Consider the following 16714-nt stretch of genomic DNA (forward strand, 5'->3'; position numbering starts at 1 on the left):
AGCATGTTCAGTTTGTGTCTCCTTAATACCAATCAAACTGATTTTGCTTGTTGCAGGCCTAGTCTCAACAACCCTGAGTTTGGGTATTGCAGGCTGACCTGTAATGCTGACATACACCGTTGTCAGCTCTCCCTGCTTAAAACCAGGGCGTCTCCCTGCCTGTATATCACCGGGAGCCCCGGCTCCGGGCACAGGAGCACTTGAGGCTCTCAGCGCTCGCTGTTTTTAGAGACGTTTCTCTTTCAGGGAGGGGTAAAAACCTTCATAGGCCAGGCCCGAAGCTTGGAAAACCCGGGAGTCAATCAAAATATCCCGCCCCCCCCCCGCGACTCTGTTTAAGGAAACTGACGGTTTTCACGCCAATCTCCCGCTCTGTTGGGGGCGGGGCGCTGGCCCATGAGCACGTGGGGGGGGCGGGTGCTGCGGGGGGAGCAGCGGCCGCCTCAGGCGCTTGGCCTCACAGCTGCACGGGGCCCTAGGAGCGCTGACGTCACTGCTAATGCGGGCGGGGGAACACGAGCTCTCTGCGCGAGTTGTTTTGCAGCATCAGGCGGGGGGAGGGGCTTGCTGGCCCTGTCGCCCCGCCCATCTTTTGCCCCGCCCCCGCTGTTGGGCGCTCTCCTGCTGCGCATGCGCTTATCTGCCCTGCTGCCTAAGCGAGCCCCGGAAGAGGTGACGGCCGGTGGGCGGGCTCGTTGAGCTCTGGCCCGCCTCGCACGCGCGCTGCTGCTCGTCACAGCCTCGCCGCCCCCGTTCATTGGCTGCTGCCTCGGGGTCGTGGCGGTCTGACCGGGAGCGCAGCCGGGTCGCTGCGCATGCGCACTGGCGGCGGCGCGGGCTGGAGCGTCTCTGGGAGTCCAAGCCAACGGTTTGGAGGGAGAACGAGGCCGCCTCGAACCCCAAGGCCGGCGCGCGAGCGGCCGCTTCATCCGCGGCGGAGACGGCGGCGCCAGCTCCGCCGGGGGGAGGGGAGCGCAGCGCGGGAGGGAGCCCCACGCACAAAATGGCGAATAAAGAGAGTAAGAGGCGGCGGGGCCCGGCCGGTCCCTGTTCGGGCTGGAGGGTCGGGGGTCGGGGGGTTCTTCTCCCCGGGCGAGGGGGAGGCGCCTGGCGGCTCCGGGTCTCTCAGGACGGGCCGCCGCTGGGGGCGGGGCGATCCCGGTGCCGCGGGGCTGAGCGGCCCGCAGTGCGGGGAGGGGAGCGCGTGGCCGGGCGGAGCCGCCGCTGGGTCTCGCCGCGAGCGGTCTTCGGCTTAGGGAAAAATAAAACGTGAGGCCGCGGGTGTTTCCCCCTCCCCCACCCGGCCCGGCTGCCGGGAGCCGCCCGCCTAGCGCGCCTCTGTCTGTCTGTCCGTCCGTCCCCGCCCGTGCAGTGTTCGAGGACACCGTGGAGGAGCGTGTCATCAACGAAGAGTACAAAATCTGGAAGAAGAACACCCCTTTCCTGTATGACCTGGTGATGACCCACGCGCTCGAGTGGCCCAGCCTCACCGTGCAGTGGCTGCCTGATGTAACGAGGTGAGACTCGCCTGCCTGCGCAAACCCCCCTGGAATAGACTTTCTAGTAAAAGTAACCGCTTGCAAGAGGGAAATCATCTCTATTGAAGCAGTCGGGCCTGTCTTCAATATCCGAACGACTCCTCTTGCTTCACTGTAGAATAAAGAGCTGACTGCTAGGAGTACCAACAGTGGAAAAGCTGTTTAATGTCAAATGCCTTTGACTGCATTGACATGGATTTACCATAGCAGGTGCTGATGTCAAAATGCCTCTACTTAATGTATGTGCACATAGAAGTCTTATTTATACTGTTCAAGTGATAGTGACAAACACTCTAAAAGACTGGGATTTCAGTGTTGTTAAAGATGTACTTGTCAAATTTATTGATGTCAAGAACACCTGGAGTTCAGCTTGTAAACATTTATTCTGATATGCCTACTGTGGCAGGGAAAATATTTTTCCCAGCTAATCTGTAATCTTCCATAGAAATTGGGATGATACAGAAGAACTTTGCCTCTAAAAATATTTAAAAGTACAATATAACTATTTTTAACTTTTTGTAAGACCCGTCTGTTTTATTGAACAGGCCTGAAGGAAAGGATTATGCCCTTCATTGGCTAGTGTTGGGAACACATACCTCTGATGAGCAGAACCATTTGGTTGTTGCAAGGGTCCAGATTCCTAATGATGATGCTCAGTTTGATGCTTCTCACTATGATAGTGAGAAGGGAGGTGAGTATTGCAGAAGTTTTTAGATTGTGTTCTTCTAGCAGCAGTGTTAAACAGTGCATACCTTGTTTAATTGTGTTCCAACTTGGGTTTTAACTTTAAAAATATTTTTAAAGGGTCTGTTTATAAACTATAAACAAGTTTATTATACAATAGTGGCTCTCAGCCTTTCCAGACTACTGTATCCCGTTCAGGAGTATTTCACCACCCTTAAAGACTACTTGCTTACACAATCAGCCTTAAAAATATGAAAGTGGCACAGCACACTATTACTGAAAATTTGCTTATTTTCTCATTTTTTACCATATCATTTATAAAGTAAATCAACTGGAATATAAATATTGTACTTGCATTTCAGTCTGTCGTATATAGAGCGGTATACACAAGTCAATGTCTATATGAAATTTTAGTTTGTACTGACTTTTGATGTCAGTGCTTTTTATGTAACATGTTATAAAACTAGGCAAATATCTAGATGAATTGATGTACCCCATGGGAGACCTCTGCATACCCCCAGGGGTATGTGTGCGATGGTATATAGCAGGGGTCTCAAACTCAAATGACCCCGAGGGCCGCATGAGGACTAGTGCATTGGCCCGAGGGCCGCATCACTGACACGCCCCCTTGCTGCCCCTGGCCCCACCCCCAATCCACCCCTTCCATGAGGCCCCGCCCCTGCCCTGTCTCTTCTCCACCTCCTCCCCTAAGCGTGCGCAGTTTTAATAAATATATACACTCAGTAATGCACCTCACTCAAAGGACAAAACACGCACTTAGATTTACTGCCTAAGGCTCTGGGAGGGAGTTTGGGTGGGGGAGGGGGTCTGGATGCAGGCTCTGTGCTCGATGCAGGCTCCAGGCTGCGGCAGGGGGTGGGGGTGCAGGCTTTGGGACGGAGTTTGGGGATAGGAGGGAGTGCAGGGGTGAGGGCTGTGGGGCTGAGGGCGAGGGGTACATGATGCAGGAGGGGGCTCAGGGCTAGGGAAGAGGGTTGGGCTGTGGGGTGAGGGCTGTGGATGAGGGGTTCATGATGCGAGGGGGCTCAGGGCTAGGGAAGAGGGTTGGGCTGTGGGGTGAGGGCTGTGGATGAGGGGTTCATGATGCGAGGGGCTCAGGGCTAGGGAAGAGGGTTGGGCTGTGGGGTGAGGGCTGTGGATGAGGGGTTCATGATGTGGGGGCGCTCAGGGCTGGGGCAGAGGATTAGGGTGTGGGGGGATGAGGGGTTCATGATGTGGGGGCGCTCAGGGCTGGGGCAGAGGATTAGGGTGTGGGGGGATGAGGGCTCTGGCTGGGGCTGAGGATTAGGGTGCAGGGGGATGAGGGGTTCATGATGTGGGGGTGCTCAGGGCTGGGGCTGAGGATTAGGGTGCGGGGGGAATGAGGGCTCTGGCTGGGGCTGAGGGTTTGGGGTTGGAGAGGCTCAGGGTAAGGGAAGCCTGCCTTGCCAGTACTGGCGGAAGGCAGGCACTAGGACCCTGCACCCTAATCCTCATCCCCAGCCAGAGCCCTCATCCCCCCACACCCTAATCCTCTGCCCCAGCCCTGAGCGCCCCCACATCATGAACCCCTCATCCCCCCGCACCCTAATCCTCTGCCCCAGCCCTGAGCGCTTCCCTTCCCCCCCCCCCCCCCCGCCAGCCCGGCCCCGGCGGGTCCCGCTTTCCCCCCCCCTTACCCGAGCGCGTCTCCGGCGGTCCCGCTCAGAGCCGCGTGGTGAGGGGGCGGGGCTGTGAGCTCCACGCCGAGCGCAGCGCTCAGCCCAGAGCTCCCAGCCCCGCCCCCTCCCCACGCGGCTCGGATCGGGGCGGGGCTCAGGCGCTCGGACGGAGACTCGGCGCTCTATGCGCCGAGGCTCCAGGAGAGGGGCGGAGGCGGGAGCCTCCGCTTTTCTCTTGGGGGCCCCTGCGGAGCTCCCCTGGGGAGCTCCGCGGGCCGCAGGGAAGAGCTCCGCGGGCCGCATGCGGCCCGCGGGCCGCATGTTTGAGACCCCTGGTATATAGTGTAGTTCTAGAGCCTTAATATATTTTACTCTGACCCTTTTTAAAAAAAAAAATCTGAAAGCTGATAATTCATGTTAAGTCAGTCTTAGAGACCCTCCTGCAAAAGTCTCCTATTTGACATACATATTGACTTTATTAGGTCTTTCATTTGTGATGCTTAAGCTAACTGGTAGACTCTCTTAAGCAAGAGATTTACCCCTCGGAAGGTGTTACGGCTGGTCACTACTTATTGTGATGACCTGTTCAGATTAAGAATACAGTAACTGCTCACTTAACATTGTAGTTATGTTCCTGAAAAATACAACTTTAAGTGAAAGGATGTTAAGCGAATCCAATTTCCCCATAAGAATTAATGTAAATAGAGGGGTTAGGTTCCAGGGCAGCTTCCCCTGCTCTGCAAGCACCAGGGGCAGGGGCTCAACCTCACCTGCCCACTCTACCCCTTCCCCCAAGCCCGCACCCTTGACCCGCTTCTTCTCCCCCCACTTCCTCCCCCTTTACTTTGCACACTGCATCCTGGCTCCTTCCCCCTCACTCCCCTCCCTTCTAAACGCCGCAAGCCAGCTGATTACCCCCTTTGGGAGGCAGGGAAGGAAGGGGGGAGGCGCGCTGAGTCTTCCCCCCTCGCTCCTGCCCGGGGCAGTCAGCTGGCTTGCCCTGTTCGGGAGGGAGGGGGAGCCTGTGTGCCGAGTCCTCGCTCCTCCCTCCTGCCTCCAAAACGCCACAAGCCAGATGATTGCTGTGGACAGGAGGTGGGGGGAGGAGGGGGAAGGTGCTGATCCGTGGGATCTGCCGGCGGGCGGGAGGCACAGGGGGGACACACGTAGGGAAGCTGCCAGCTGTGGAGAAAGTAGGCAGCCAAACAACTAAGAGTGGAGCATTGCACAGCTTTAAATTAGTATGTTCCCTAATTGATCAGCAACATAACAACGAAACAACATTAAGCGGGACGACTTTAAGTGAGGAGTTACTGTACTTCACTGCTTTCAAGGTAAGAAGATAACTTTTAAGATTTTATATTAAAGGGCTGTAATGTAATTAATCTTCCATGTGACTTGTATTACTACATTAAACAACTTGCAATTATGAAAAGCCTGAACACTGGCTTAACACACTTGAAATAGTTGATACGATTTTAATCAAAAACATTTTTTATATGTATTAAAAAAAATCTAGAATTTGGCGGCTTTGGATCTGTAACTGGTAAAATTGAAACTGAAATTAAAATTAACCATGAAGGTGAAGTAAATCGTGCTCGCTACATGCCCCAGAACCCCTGCATCATCGCTACAAAAACTCCTTCCTCTGATGTGCTGGTTTTTGATTACACCAAACATCCATCTAAACCGGGTGAGTCAACCTGCTTGAATTTGTATACAGTATCTTCTCTAGTATTATAAATGTAGTCTAGATGTAGACATGAGTCTGACAGTAGTCCAGTTTATTGTATTTTGATGCTAAAGCACTAAGTCTGAAGGTGCCTTAACTCCCGTGCTAGTTAAAAACAATTTGGATTAGTTAGAATATGCTTGGGGTAATTAAGCTCAGGAAGTTTGCCTCAGTATTTCAGACTTGAGGTGATAGAGTAGGACCCTCTGTGGCTATCTTTAGCTATCAAGTGTTTTGTAACCTACTCTGAACATGAAATTGAAAAGCAAATCCTGCTTCTCCCTGTAGTAAGCGCATATGCAGACAATTTTGAAATTTTATTTTATTTTGCAATGCAAAAATAAAAATTCCATCAATTATAATCCATCATATTCTTTTTGTTTAAAGGAGCTCTAAGAGCTAAACAATGGCTTGTTTCTTTTTTAGACCCAAGTGGAGAATGTAATCCTGACCTTAGGCTAAGAGGACATCAAAAAGAAGGCTATGGTTTATCATGGAATTCCAATTTGAGTGGACATCTTCTCAGTGCATCTGATGATCATGTAAGAAACTAACTTCCCCCTTTGTTAATACAAAACAAAAGGAAGAGTTGCTGATTCACATGGCCTAATAGTATTTTTCCCCATAAAATCTTTCACTGGTCTTCTCCGTCCATGGTGCATCAAAATACCTTCATAATTTTAATTCTAGATGTTCATGTTTCTATCCTTTATACCCTGAAAGTCCACTTACCATGACACATCCTTAACAGGAGGAGGTTGGGATACCTCTATAGCCAGTTAATGCCTATCCCATAATAGCTACTCCTGGGGGTATTCTGTGCCAAAAATATTAAAAATTCTTCATATTTTATATGTCAAAATAATGCAATATAATCACATCAATTTCGGTTGTTTCTGTAATTTATTTAAACTACAATACAGAAAGAAGTCACTAACTATTCAGCATTTCCTAAACATATGAAAGTTGCAAACATTGTAACTAATACCTTACATTCCACTTAAATTACATTACAGGACACCAAACAGCCAAAAAAAAAAAAAGTAGAATGTAATTTTAAATTGCTCAGACTTTCACACATGAAAGTCATGCAGTTTTGCTAATCATTGTCCTGGACCTGGCTGGGCACTTTGGGAAGTGCTTGGTTCTGATTGTCCTGATATTTATTGACTGCTTGGTAAATGTTTTATTTGCCCTCAGTCTTTTTTTAATAGGTAAGTAAAATAAATCCTGAGCTGTAATCTAACCCCATTGTGCCACTTTGGCACAGGAAAAAAAACAGAAAGCACATAGATCTTCCTAGCTGATTCCCTTACTGTCATTTATAAGACTTTACATCATTCTGGTAATGTAGGGGCCTTAACTTTTACAGGTTTTAAGCTCCTGGGGGAATTGAGTGAGAATGGGAACAGTTAACTAACAATAGAAACATTAATAATGTTTTTTTGTTTTTACATGGGGGGGGTGTGGTGGGATCTGCCCGAGCGGTCTAGCCTGCCGTGTCCCCCGCCCTTATAAGAGCATGGGGGTGGGGTGGGAGGGACAAACGCCGGAGGCAGGAGGGGAAAGGGGAACAGGTCAACCATTCCTCCCCGCTAGGCTGCAGGCAGGGGAGGAGGGCGTTAGAAGGTTATGGCTAGATGGGCGGGGGGGCTATCAAGGACTTGTAGGGGTTCGGTCACCGACTCGGGATGGGAATCTGGCTCCTCTAGCTGCACTAGGGGAATATAATAGCATTGGGGGCGGGGAGTGCAGTGAAACAGGGGCAAACTCAAACGGGAGGGGCACAAGCGCACGGGAGGGGGCATGGGCGCACAAGGGGAGGGGCTAATCAGGGCAAGGGGGCACCGCAGGGGGAGGGAAACAACCAGGCTGTTACTAGGCAGGCAGACTGCTGCTACATTTCTGCCTCAGAGAATGAGATCAGTTTAACCATCAACAGCAACATTAACAATGGTTGCTTTTTTTTATTTAAAAGTCTTTATTTTAAAAAATTGTTGTTTTAAATCCTTAAATTACTCTATTTAAGAGCAGTATACTATCCCATTAGCTTAGCTGTATGATCTTCTGATGAAAGAACAATAGTGGAAAGTGAACTTAAAGGATTTTCGTTTGAGTGTAGAATCTTACACAGCTCCATGCAAATACAGTGACAGAAACTTCTTGAATGTGTCTGGTCAATAGCAATATATTCCAGTAGGGAACTTGACAACTCTCTTCCTGATTATTGAAAGATACTGTATGTAGTCATATATATACTGATCAGACTCAATCCAGACAAGGTTTTTAACACCATCACTAGAGGCCAAGTCTGTTTTATTTAACTGGAACACCGTGAATCTGAAAATACAGCCCTTTGTATGACTACTGGGTGCTCTAAAACTTTAGGATCTCCCCCATACAGAATCTTGGCCTTTTTCTAGGCAGGCAGGCTGCTGCTGCATTTCTGCCTTTGGGACCGAGTCTGCCTTGTGCATAATAAAATGCCCTACCCCTCCACGCCCGTCCCTCTCGTTTCTTGGCATGCATGCATGCCCAACCCTACCACCTGACGGTGATCAGCATCTACCACAAAGGCATGCATGCACAGCCCCCCTCCACATGCAGTAATTTGTGTCTCAGAGGCTGGTCCAGGCACGCTGGAACAGATGCCCAGGTTGGGCTGCCGGGGAAGAGGCACGTGTCCCCTCACAGATTTTATGCATTTTTCTGCGTGGAGGGCACAGAAATATGCAGACCATATGGAGGTGCTGAATTTTGTCAGGAGTAAATAGCTAAAGAGTTTGTTATTGAATGGCACGATACAGTCTCTCTCTTTTCCTCCCCTGTCTCCTAAAGAAATTGCTGAATGGATGTTATATTTGCACTAAAGACACAAACCTGTGAGATGAGGTTAATGTCTTGGGTTGCAGCAGCATCTGTGGAAATCTTTTCTTTTAGTCTCCCTTTCTTTCCCTGTCCTTCCTTCCCCAGCAAACCCAGCTTTGGTATTTGGTGGACTACAAAAACTACATTCTAATAAAGTCTGGGCAGAGACCCCAGTAGGAATATCATAGACTCCCTTTGGCTTTAGTAAGCTTTCTTTTTATAGGCAGTTATGATGGTGATGTGTAAGGGCATGTCTTTTAAAAAGTCTCGTTTAATAAAGTTAAGAATGATGGTCTCAAGTTACAGAAAACACATGAATGCCAGCAGTGTGGCATAACTATGTTAACAGTGCTAAAACCAACATAATTGGAATACAATTAGAGTACTAGCCATATACTGAAATATTTACACCAAGGAAAGCAAGTCTGAACAATAAATTACATTGTATTAAAATGTGACTTTTGTCTGCAGACTGTTTGTCTGTGGGATATAAGTGCAGGACCAAAAGAAGGCAAAGTTGTTGATGCTAAAGCAATCTTTACTGGACATTCTGCAGTAGTAGAAGATGTGGCATGGCATCTGCTTCATGAATCTTTATTTGGATCAGTTGCTGATGATCAGAAGCTTATGATGTAAGTTTGGGCGGAGAGTTGGGGGTGGGGAGAAGTTGAGCAGTTCTCTGGAACTTATAATTCCCTGCTTGTCAATGCAACAGTCTAGACAAGCACTGCACACTACCTAATTTAAAAAAAAATCTATTCAAGCTATGAGGTGGCCTGCAATCCTAAAATACTCCAGCCTTCTGTTGCATTAACATGAAGATAAATCACCTAGATTTTACAGCATTACTTGTATTTCTAGGAATATGGATAGGAATAATCCTAAATGTGCATTTCCTTCTATTTGTTTTACAGTTCAGTGTTGCCTTTCTTACTAAGACTATATTGTAAATCTAGACCTATGGTTAAACAAATGGTGAATGGGAATCCTGATTCTACAGTTTCTCTAGTGACCTACATATTTTGGGTACTTTTATGATCCCATCATTGTAGGCCCAAAGCCATGTTGCTTTGATCCACAGAACCCCTGCTCAGCTGCCACCTAATCTTGTGGGTGTCTAAAATCACTAGATGCCTAAATTTCCGCTATAAAAAGTTCCTTAGCACCTAAGTTTCTACCTCCAAACATGTGCATTTCTTCCTTAGGTAGGCATCCAGACACCTAAGCTCCACTGCAATTCTCAAACCAGGTGAAGATGGGTGTTGCCCTCCCTATCTCTCCTGTGGGCTGGATCTGGCAGGTGTTTGATCTGAGTGCAAAACAACCACTTGGTTATGGCATATACTGAGAGGTAGAGGAGAGAGTAGAGTGTTTCTCAGTCTCGCCTGTTGAAGCTGTTCCACTTTAGCCCAATGAATGTTTGTAATATAGAGACCGTGAGGATGACTCTGTAGTCCAGTGGTAGGGCACTTGCCTGAGAATTGGGAAACCCTGCTCAAATCCATTCTTGAAAATAATGCAGAAGGAGGAATTTAACCTGGGTCTCCCATATTCCAGGTGAGTACCCTAACCAACGGAACTAAAAGTTATAAGGGAGGCTGTCACTGCTGCTCCCTCCTCAAGTCCTTTTGTTTAGCTGAGACTGTGTTCCTCAATCTTATGTATTTATCCTCACAACACCCAGGAATTACAGTAGAAGGGGCACAGAGCGGCTAAGTGACTTGACTAAGGTCGCAAATGGAGTCTGCAGTGGAGGAGAAAATTGAACCTAGGCCTCACCAAGTTTTACGCTGGTGCCCTAACCCGTGGACCATCCTTCCCCTTGATTGACCTGATAATTCTATTTAAAAGCAAGCTGTAAATACCGTCAGGTGGACTGACTAAATATTAATCTAGTGCTGTGAACTTTTTCAGAGATGTGAGGAATACAATCACATCTGTTTGCTCTAACAAATTACTTGACAGACTAATCATTCCCCTTGATAAAAGGGAAAACTCCTGAGGTTGTACAGTGAATGCTTTGTTTTTGACAAAATGTGAAATACCTTGGTGCTATAAATCTTCTGATTAGTATGTTCTAAGACAGATGGGATTGTACTAGTATTGTATGACAAATGACTCTCAATTGTCTCCCCCCCCCTTTTTTTTTTTAAATGTTGAAACTTGTATACCAGGCTTTTCAGCCTGGAAGGAATGTTTTAGTCCCAAAGTAAAGCATGTTAACTTTATACAGATACTTAATATATACATTTTTTATGTAGTATGAAATGAGTGCTAACTTCGTGACCAGTGTTCATTCTAATTGTAGCCTGTTTAGATGAAAAGTTAGTGCGCAGCATACTAGTGTGCTGTAGATCCACACACCCTAGCTTGCTGGATGTGAACTTTTCATTTAGACAAGTCTTCAGACTGGGCTGTTTCAAGTGCTGAATAGGGTTTAGTGTGTGAGAATTGGTTCTCCCTTCTAGCACCTTTGACTGGCATTTTTTTTTTTGTTCTTCCTTTTTCCCACCCCTTCATCCAAAAAAGTTGGGACACGAGGTCCAATACTACATCCAAGCCAAGTCATTCTGTAGATGCCCATACAGCCGAGGTCAACTGCCTGTCCTTCAATCCCTACAGCGAGTTCATTCTAGCAACTGGTTCTGCTGACAAGGTGTTTTACTTATGTACATTTTTAACATACTATACAAATTGAATGTATATGCTCCTAAAAGTGTGCTTAGACACTAGTCACAAATGTCAATAAAACAAGTGCAAACGGTAGCTAAAATGTATTAATTTAAAATTGAGTAACTTCAGAGGCTTTTGGAGTAAAAGTACCTTTTTTTTTTCCCCCCCTTTCCCTCACAGACTGTGGCTTTGTGGGATCTACGAAACCTTAAATTAAAACTTCATTCTTTTGAGTCTCATAAGGATGAAATCTTTCAGGTGGGCAGAAGACAAATGAATAACTTGAAGGTTTTAGAATAAGGTTGTGCATATTGCTGAGAGCTCCGGATCAGGTGGGAATATGGTTTGGTTTGGAATTCTGATATTGTGATCAATTGAAATATATCTGATCACTGAGATCTGTTGCAAGAACTAATAGCTGAACTAATGCCACCATTAAGCCTTAGTTTAAGCAACATAGGTAATGTGAGTAAACTTTTTTCTCTTCTCCCCCAAAGTATAATCACAAGTCTGCCAGCTTTCTAACTTGCTGCTTTAACAGCAGCACACAAACTGGCATTTTATGGGAAATGCTTAGATGCTCTCTCACTGTGGTTAAAATAAAATTAATAGGGCAAGTATAAAAGCCCAGCAGCTTTTCTCAGAATAATTTAAAACAATTCTTGTTTATGTATCTGTGCTTTCCCAAAATCCGTGAGTGTGCCCTGAAAGATAAGAGGTTTGGGCTATTTCAGATGGGTAAAGAATAGATTCTGAAGTTGAGGACCCCTCTCAAAGAACTCCTGGGCACCAGTTTCCTCTCAGAGGGTTCTCCAGCTTTGAGCACTCTGCCCCATGGCATGTGGGGAGAGATGGTCCTTAACATTAGCAGATAACAAGCCATTTTATGGCTTTATAGATGACAATCAGCTCTCCAAAACCAACTGGTAACTAATCAGCCAGTGTAGCTCCAGAAGATTGCTTTCATGTGCACCTGAGAAGATATGCACAGGGAAGCTGTCTTTTTATTTGAGTCAAAAAATCTCCTAAAATATGTATGATTGAAGTCAGGCGTATAAGACTTAGTTTGACCCAGATTCGTGTTCCTAAAATATGTATTTCCAAAAAAAAATAAAATTCACAAACAGAAGGCAACTCTAATTCCAAATATTCCCTTAAAACTGTGTAACTTTATTCAATGACTTTCATTTTATGTATGATTAGGCAAGTTTAAAAGTGATTTGCAGACACACTTGACCATTGTAGAAAATTGAACTAAATAATACCGACACTTTTATGGTGGTATAGCAGTTTTAATGGTATAATTCTTGAGGTTGGATTTCTTCCATGAGGAAACTTAAGATCCTCTGAATTGTAGGAAAGCCTTGATGTGGGGGTACATGAAGTGAGAAGTAGTCTATATATTTTTTTGGGTCTATCTTCTCTAAACTTGTCTTTTTTAATTAAAAATGTTGCTCAGTTATGGCTGTAGCAGTTCAAGCATTGATAGTTAAAACTGGCAATGTTGGTCATATCTAAAGTTACTAGTTCAGAATACATACAAAGTCAGTAACATTATACTCCTATTTTTGAGAAATGTTCTCTTCTTACAGGTTCACTGGTCTCCTCATAATGAAACAATTCTTGCTTCAAGTGGGACTGATCGTCGGTTAAATGTATGGGATCTAAGGTAAAGAGGGATTCTGTTCCTTTATTTAAAACCTATGTGGAGGTAGCAGACACGTATCCAATATATGCAGTAGGCTTTGCATTTGTACTTAAATAATTAAGCCTACAATTTAGGCATAAGCTATTTTCTGTTTAAAAACTAGCAGATTTCAGTGTAGGAATACTATGCTGTCTTTTTACTGATCTTTGCTAGTTAAGTTTAAAAAAAACAACACAAAAACCTTCTGAACAACTATGCATGTCTCCCTCCCCCGACCCCCTGGTCTTTTTAGTAATAAGTGATCTCTGCCCCAAGGGTCCTTTATTGATCTAATCTGCAGAATCTGATTTTTTTTCAGCAACCAGTGGTGATGACCCATGTTTGAAGATTAAAACTTTGGGTGAAGAATAAACCGCAAGAGTAGGAATTGAAAACAAAGATATTTTCTCAATGCAAGTGTCCCTGATAGGAGAAGGGCATAGTCCTCCATTAGCTATTACTTTCTTTTAACCCTAATTCCCAAATTGACTTCTTGCCCACTTCAGTGAGACAACTATATTGATGATGTAACTATTTCAAGATTTTAAGGGTTTAAACATGCTTCCTTTAAACAGCATTGTTTTCTTTACAGTAAAATTGGAGAAGAGCAATCTGCAGAGGATGCAGAAGATGGGCCTCCTGAACTTTTGGTACGTATTTGCTGTCTTTAGCTTGGAGACCTGCTGATGCCTCATAAGAATTTATCTTATTTCTTAGACTAAAGAACTGCAATAGCAGACCAGACCAATAATCTGTCTAATCCAGGAATTTACTTCGGGCAAATTCTTCAACGCCTCACTATCTCTGTACTTGATTGTGGCTCTCAACTGCTAAGTGAGTTTTAAGGCAGTGGTTCTTAATGCTCCTTTGAATGAGTGCTGCACAGAGTGCCATTGCTGCAGTAGGTCTGCAATGTTGCCTATATCCAAGGTCAGGTAAAGTGTAGAAAACACAGCTGTAGGTTATACTTTTAACTATGTATAAACCAAAACTAACCTACTACCTCATGTTATCATTGAAACAAAGTATAGTGTTTGTTTCCTAGATTACGTAGTCATTTAGGGTTCTTAACAACTTAATGCTGCTATAAATGGCCATGTTGCTAATAGCAACTTTACAGGAGGAAAGGAAATAATCTGAAATAGCTTCTTTAGTTCATGTTAGGCTCTTCATCAAATGATTTACAAGCAACCACTATATTTTCTGCACAACTATGCGGGAAAACAGTTGTTATTGGTTGACTTCCACATCCAGTAATAACACTTCATCTTACTTCTGGCTAAAATAACCTAATATAGAGCTTTTTGAAAAGGCAGGAGGCTGCTGTGCCAAGTAACACAGGTAGCAAGAATGCTTTTTTAAATGGTGTTTCCTGCCTTCTCCTCAACAGTCCTAATCTGAAATGTTTGTGTGTGGGCGGCATTTACATGTTGTTTGTGGCGTATGTGTTAAGGCAGCTACTTTTAAAACTGCACCTCAGATCCACTTACAGCAGAATGCCAGAGTTAAGAACTGACTAGTCAGCTCCACGCACCTCATTTGGAATTAGGCAGCAGCAGAGACATGGGGGGGCGAAAGGCAAATACAGGACAGTACTGTGTTTAAGCGTAAACTACTAAAAAAGGGAAAGCATTATTTTTCCACTGTATAGTAAAGTTTCAAAGCTGTATTAAGTCAGTGTTCAGCTGTAAACTTTTGAAAGAACAACCATAACACTTTATTCAGAGTTTCGAACATTTCTGAGTTACGAACGAACAACCTCTGTTCCCTAGATATTTGTAACGCTGAGGTTCTACTGTACATAGTTATACCTTAGTTTTACTTAGTTTGCTAATGAGAATAGTAAATTAAAATATTTCACTACTTTGATAATTGTCTAGAGATGTCTTGGGTCATTAAATTTGATCTTATTAATAGTTTATTCATGGAGGACACACTGCAAAGATTTCAGATTTTAGTTGGAACCCTAACGAACCCTGGGTAATCTGCTCTGTATCTGAGGACAACATAATGCAAATATGGCAAATGGTGAGTGTCAGAACTTAATTTCTGCATTGCTTTCAGCTTCATTATATAAATGAAAAAGGTTATTCTTCTCTTTAAAAAGTCTTTAAAAAAGACAGACCACGTCTCATGGAGGCAATCTTTTTCCTCTAATTAAATGGATTTAACTTATGACTTGAACATTAAGACAACTTTTTTTTGTATGAATATTAATCTGTTATGACTTGTATATCATTTTGAATTTTATTGAGGATAAATTGAACTAGAAATGGCTAATTTCTAATATATACCAAAAACATCAATTTCGACAGATGAGTTAACTGGAGCTAAGTTGATATTTTAGTATCTTCAAAAGAAGGAAAAATAGATCTTCAGAGTGAGTTTGCAGATATTGCGGGTTTATATGTGCTATGCTATCCAGAATCTAAGCTTTTGTTTTACAAATGGCTTCTAGAACTCCTAATTGCAAATTTAACTGCATTTTTTAAGACTTCTGGGAGTCATGTTGGCAGTCATTAATCCTAGTTAGTTATAAGATCTTAGTAGTAAAAGAGGAAGCCCTACATTATCAGAGTCCCTGTAAAGGCAGGACCATTGCCTGACAGCAGTCATTTGATATAAATTGACACCACATGAGTTTTGCCAGAAAACCACAGCTACTTAAATAACATCAACTAAATGTATATACAGATGTACCTCCCCTTCGGTCCACTTGAGTTTTTTTCCTTGTAAGTTGAAGGATGTGTGTTTTGGAAGCAATTACTACTGGGATAGTAGTTTTAAAGTAAGACTGAAACTGGATATGAGAGAGGGACAAAATCTTTTGGGTAAAGAGCTAAATGGATTAGGATTAGCCTAAAGTGCATCAATTTAAAATATCATTTACATACTTTTAATATTAGTGTTGATTAGTCTAGCCATTTTACATAATCTTAAAAACTGACTTTCCTCTTTAAAGTCAGGGAAAGGGATACTTCTGAGAAAACAATCCTGTTCTCAAAAGTACCTACTCCTCACTTCTGCAATCATATGACTTCTAAGATTAGAAAAAAATACTGTTAATCAAATGTGCCTATCACTTTTTGATACTTGTAATGCAATAACTTGTGTCTCTAGGCTGAAAACATTTACAATGATGAAGAACCAGATATAGCAGCATCAGAACTGGAGGGTCAAGGAACATAACTTTCTCCTTAGGAAAAGGAAGACAAGAATGTTGGGTGTTTGTGAAGTGGCTGACATTCATATAAATTATGTTATTGTTTGTTTTGGTTTTTTTTGACTACTATATACATTCAAAATATTCTCAGTTGAATGTAATGCTTATACCAATGCTTGATTTTTATCAAGCACAAAGCTTGTATAGTTGAATTTAATGGGATATCCCTGATTTTTTTTTTTTTTTTTTTTTTTGGCACCTTGAAGTGAGCTATAGCAAACTGTACAGCATTTAGGTATTGGGGAAAATAAGTGACTGAATACCATTGTCTATTTTTAAAACAAGCTTGCAGATTCCTGTAAATGATTAGACAACTCAAAATCCTCACTTTTCCTAGACTAAATGCATAAATGTTTTTATCATATGTAAAATGAGCTTTTCACTTTTACAGAACACTTCCTGATTGGCTTTGCATAAATAAACTTTTTTGAAGAAAATGTTTGGTGTATTAATTGAAGAAGAAAATCTAACTACTGCCTAGTGGCAGTGCTCTCCAGAGAATAGGGTGGCTACCTTTCCATGTTTGTCTGCATAGATGTAGAAAGTTGTGTGGAGGGGCATGAGAGTTACCTACTGCCTGATGCTAAAGCTTAATACTTAAACAGCTGTTCCCATGGTTTCCTCTCTTAGTATTTCTAATATTTAGCT

General features: G+C 44.0%; 1 protein-coding gene across 1 annotated transcript; it reads left to right on the forward strand.

Annotated features, from left to right (window-relative positions):
• The first annotated feature begins 744 nt into the window (after window positions 1-744).
• On the forward strand, window positions 745-16503 carry RBBP7 (RB binding protein 7, chromatin remodeling factor). The gene is made up of 12 exons (XM_045021899.1): window positions 745-1019; window positions 1373-1517; window positions 2084-2229; window positions 5403-5576; window positions 6042-6157; window positions 8955-9115; window positions 11013-11139; window positions 11337-11414; window positions 12749-12825; window positions 13436-13493; window positions 14761-14871; window positions 15964-16503. Exons 1-12 carry the CDS (start codon window positions 1004-1006, stop codon window positions 16030-16032), a joined length of 1278 nt encoding a protein of 425 aa, XP_044877834.1. The 5' UTR covers window positions 745-1003; the 3' UTR covers window positions 16033-16503.
• The last annotated feature ends 211 nt before the right edge of the window (window positions 16504-16714 follow it).

Source organism: Mauremys mutica, chromosome 1 (genome assembly GCF_020497125.1).
Source record: "Mauremys mutica isolate MM-2020 ecotype Southern chromosome 1, ASM2049712v1, whole genome shotgun sequence".
Taxonomy (NCBI): Eukaryota; Metazoa; Chordata; order Testudines; family Geoemydidae; genus Mauremys; species Mauremys mutica.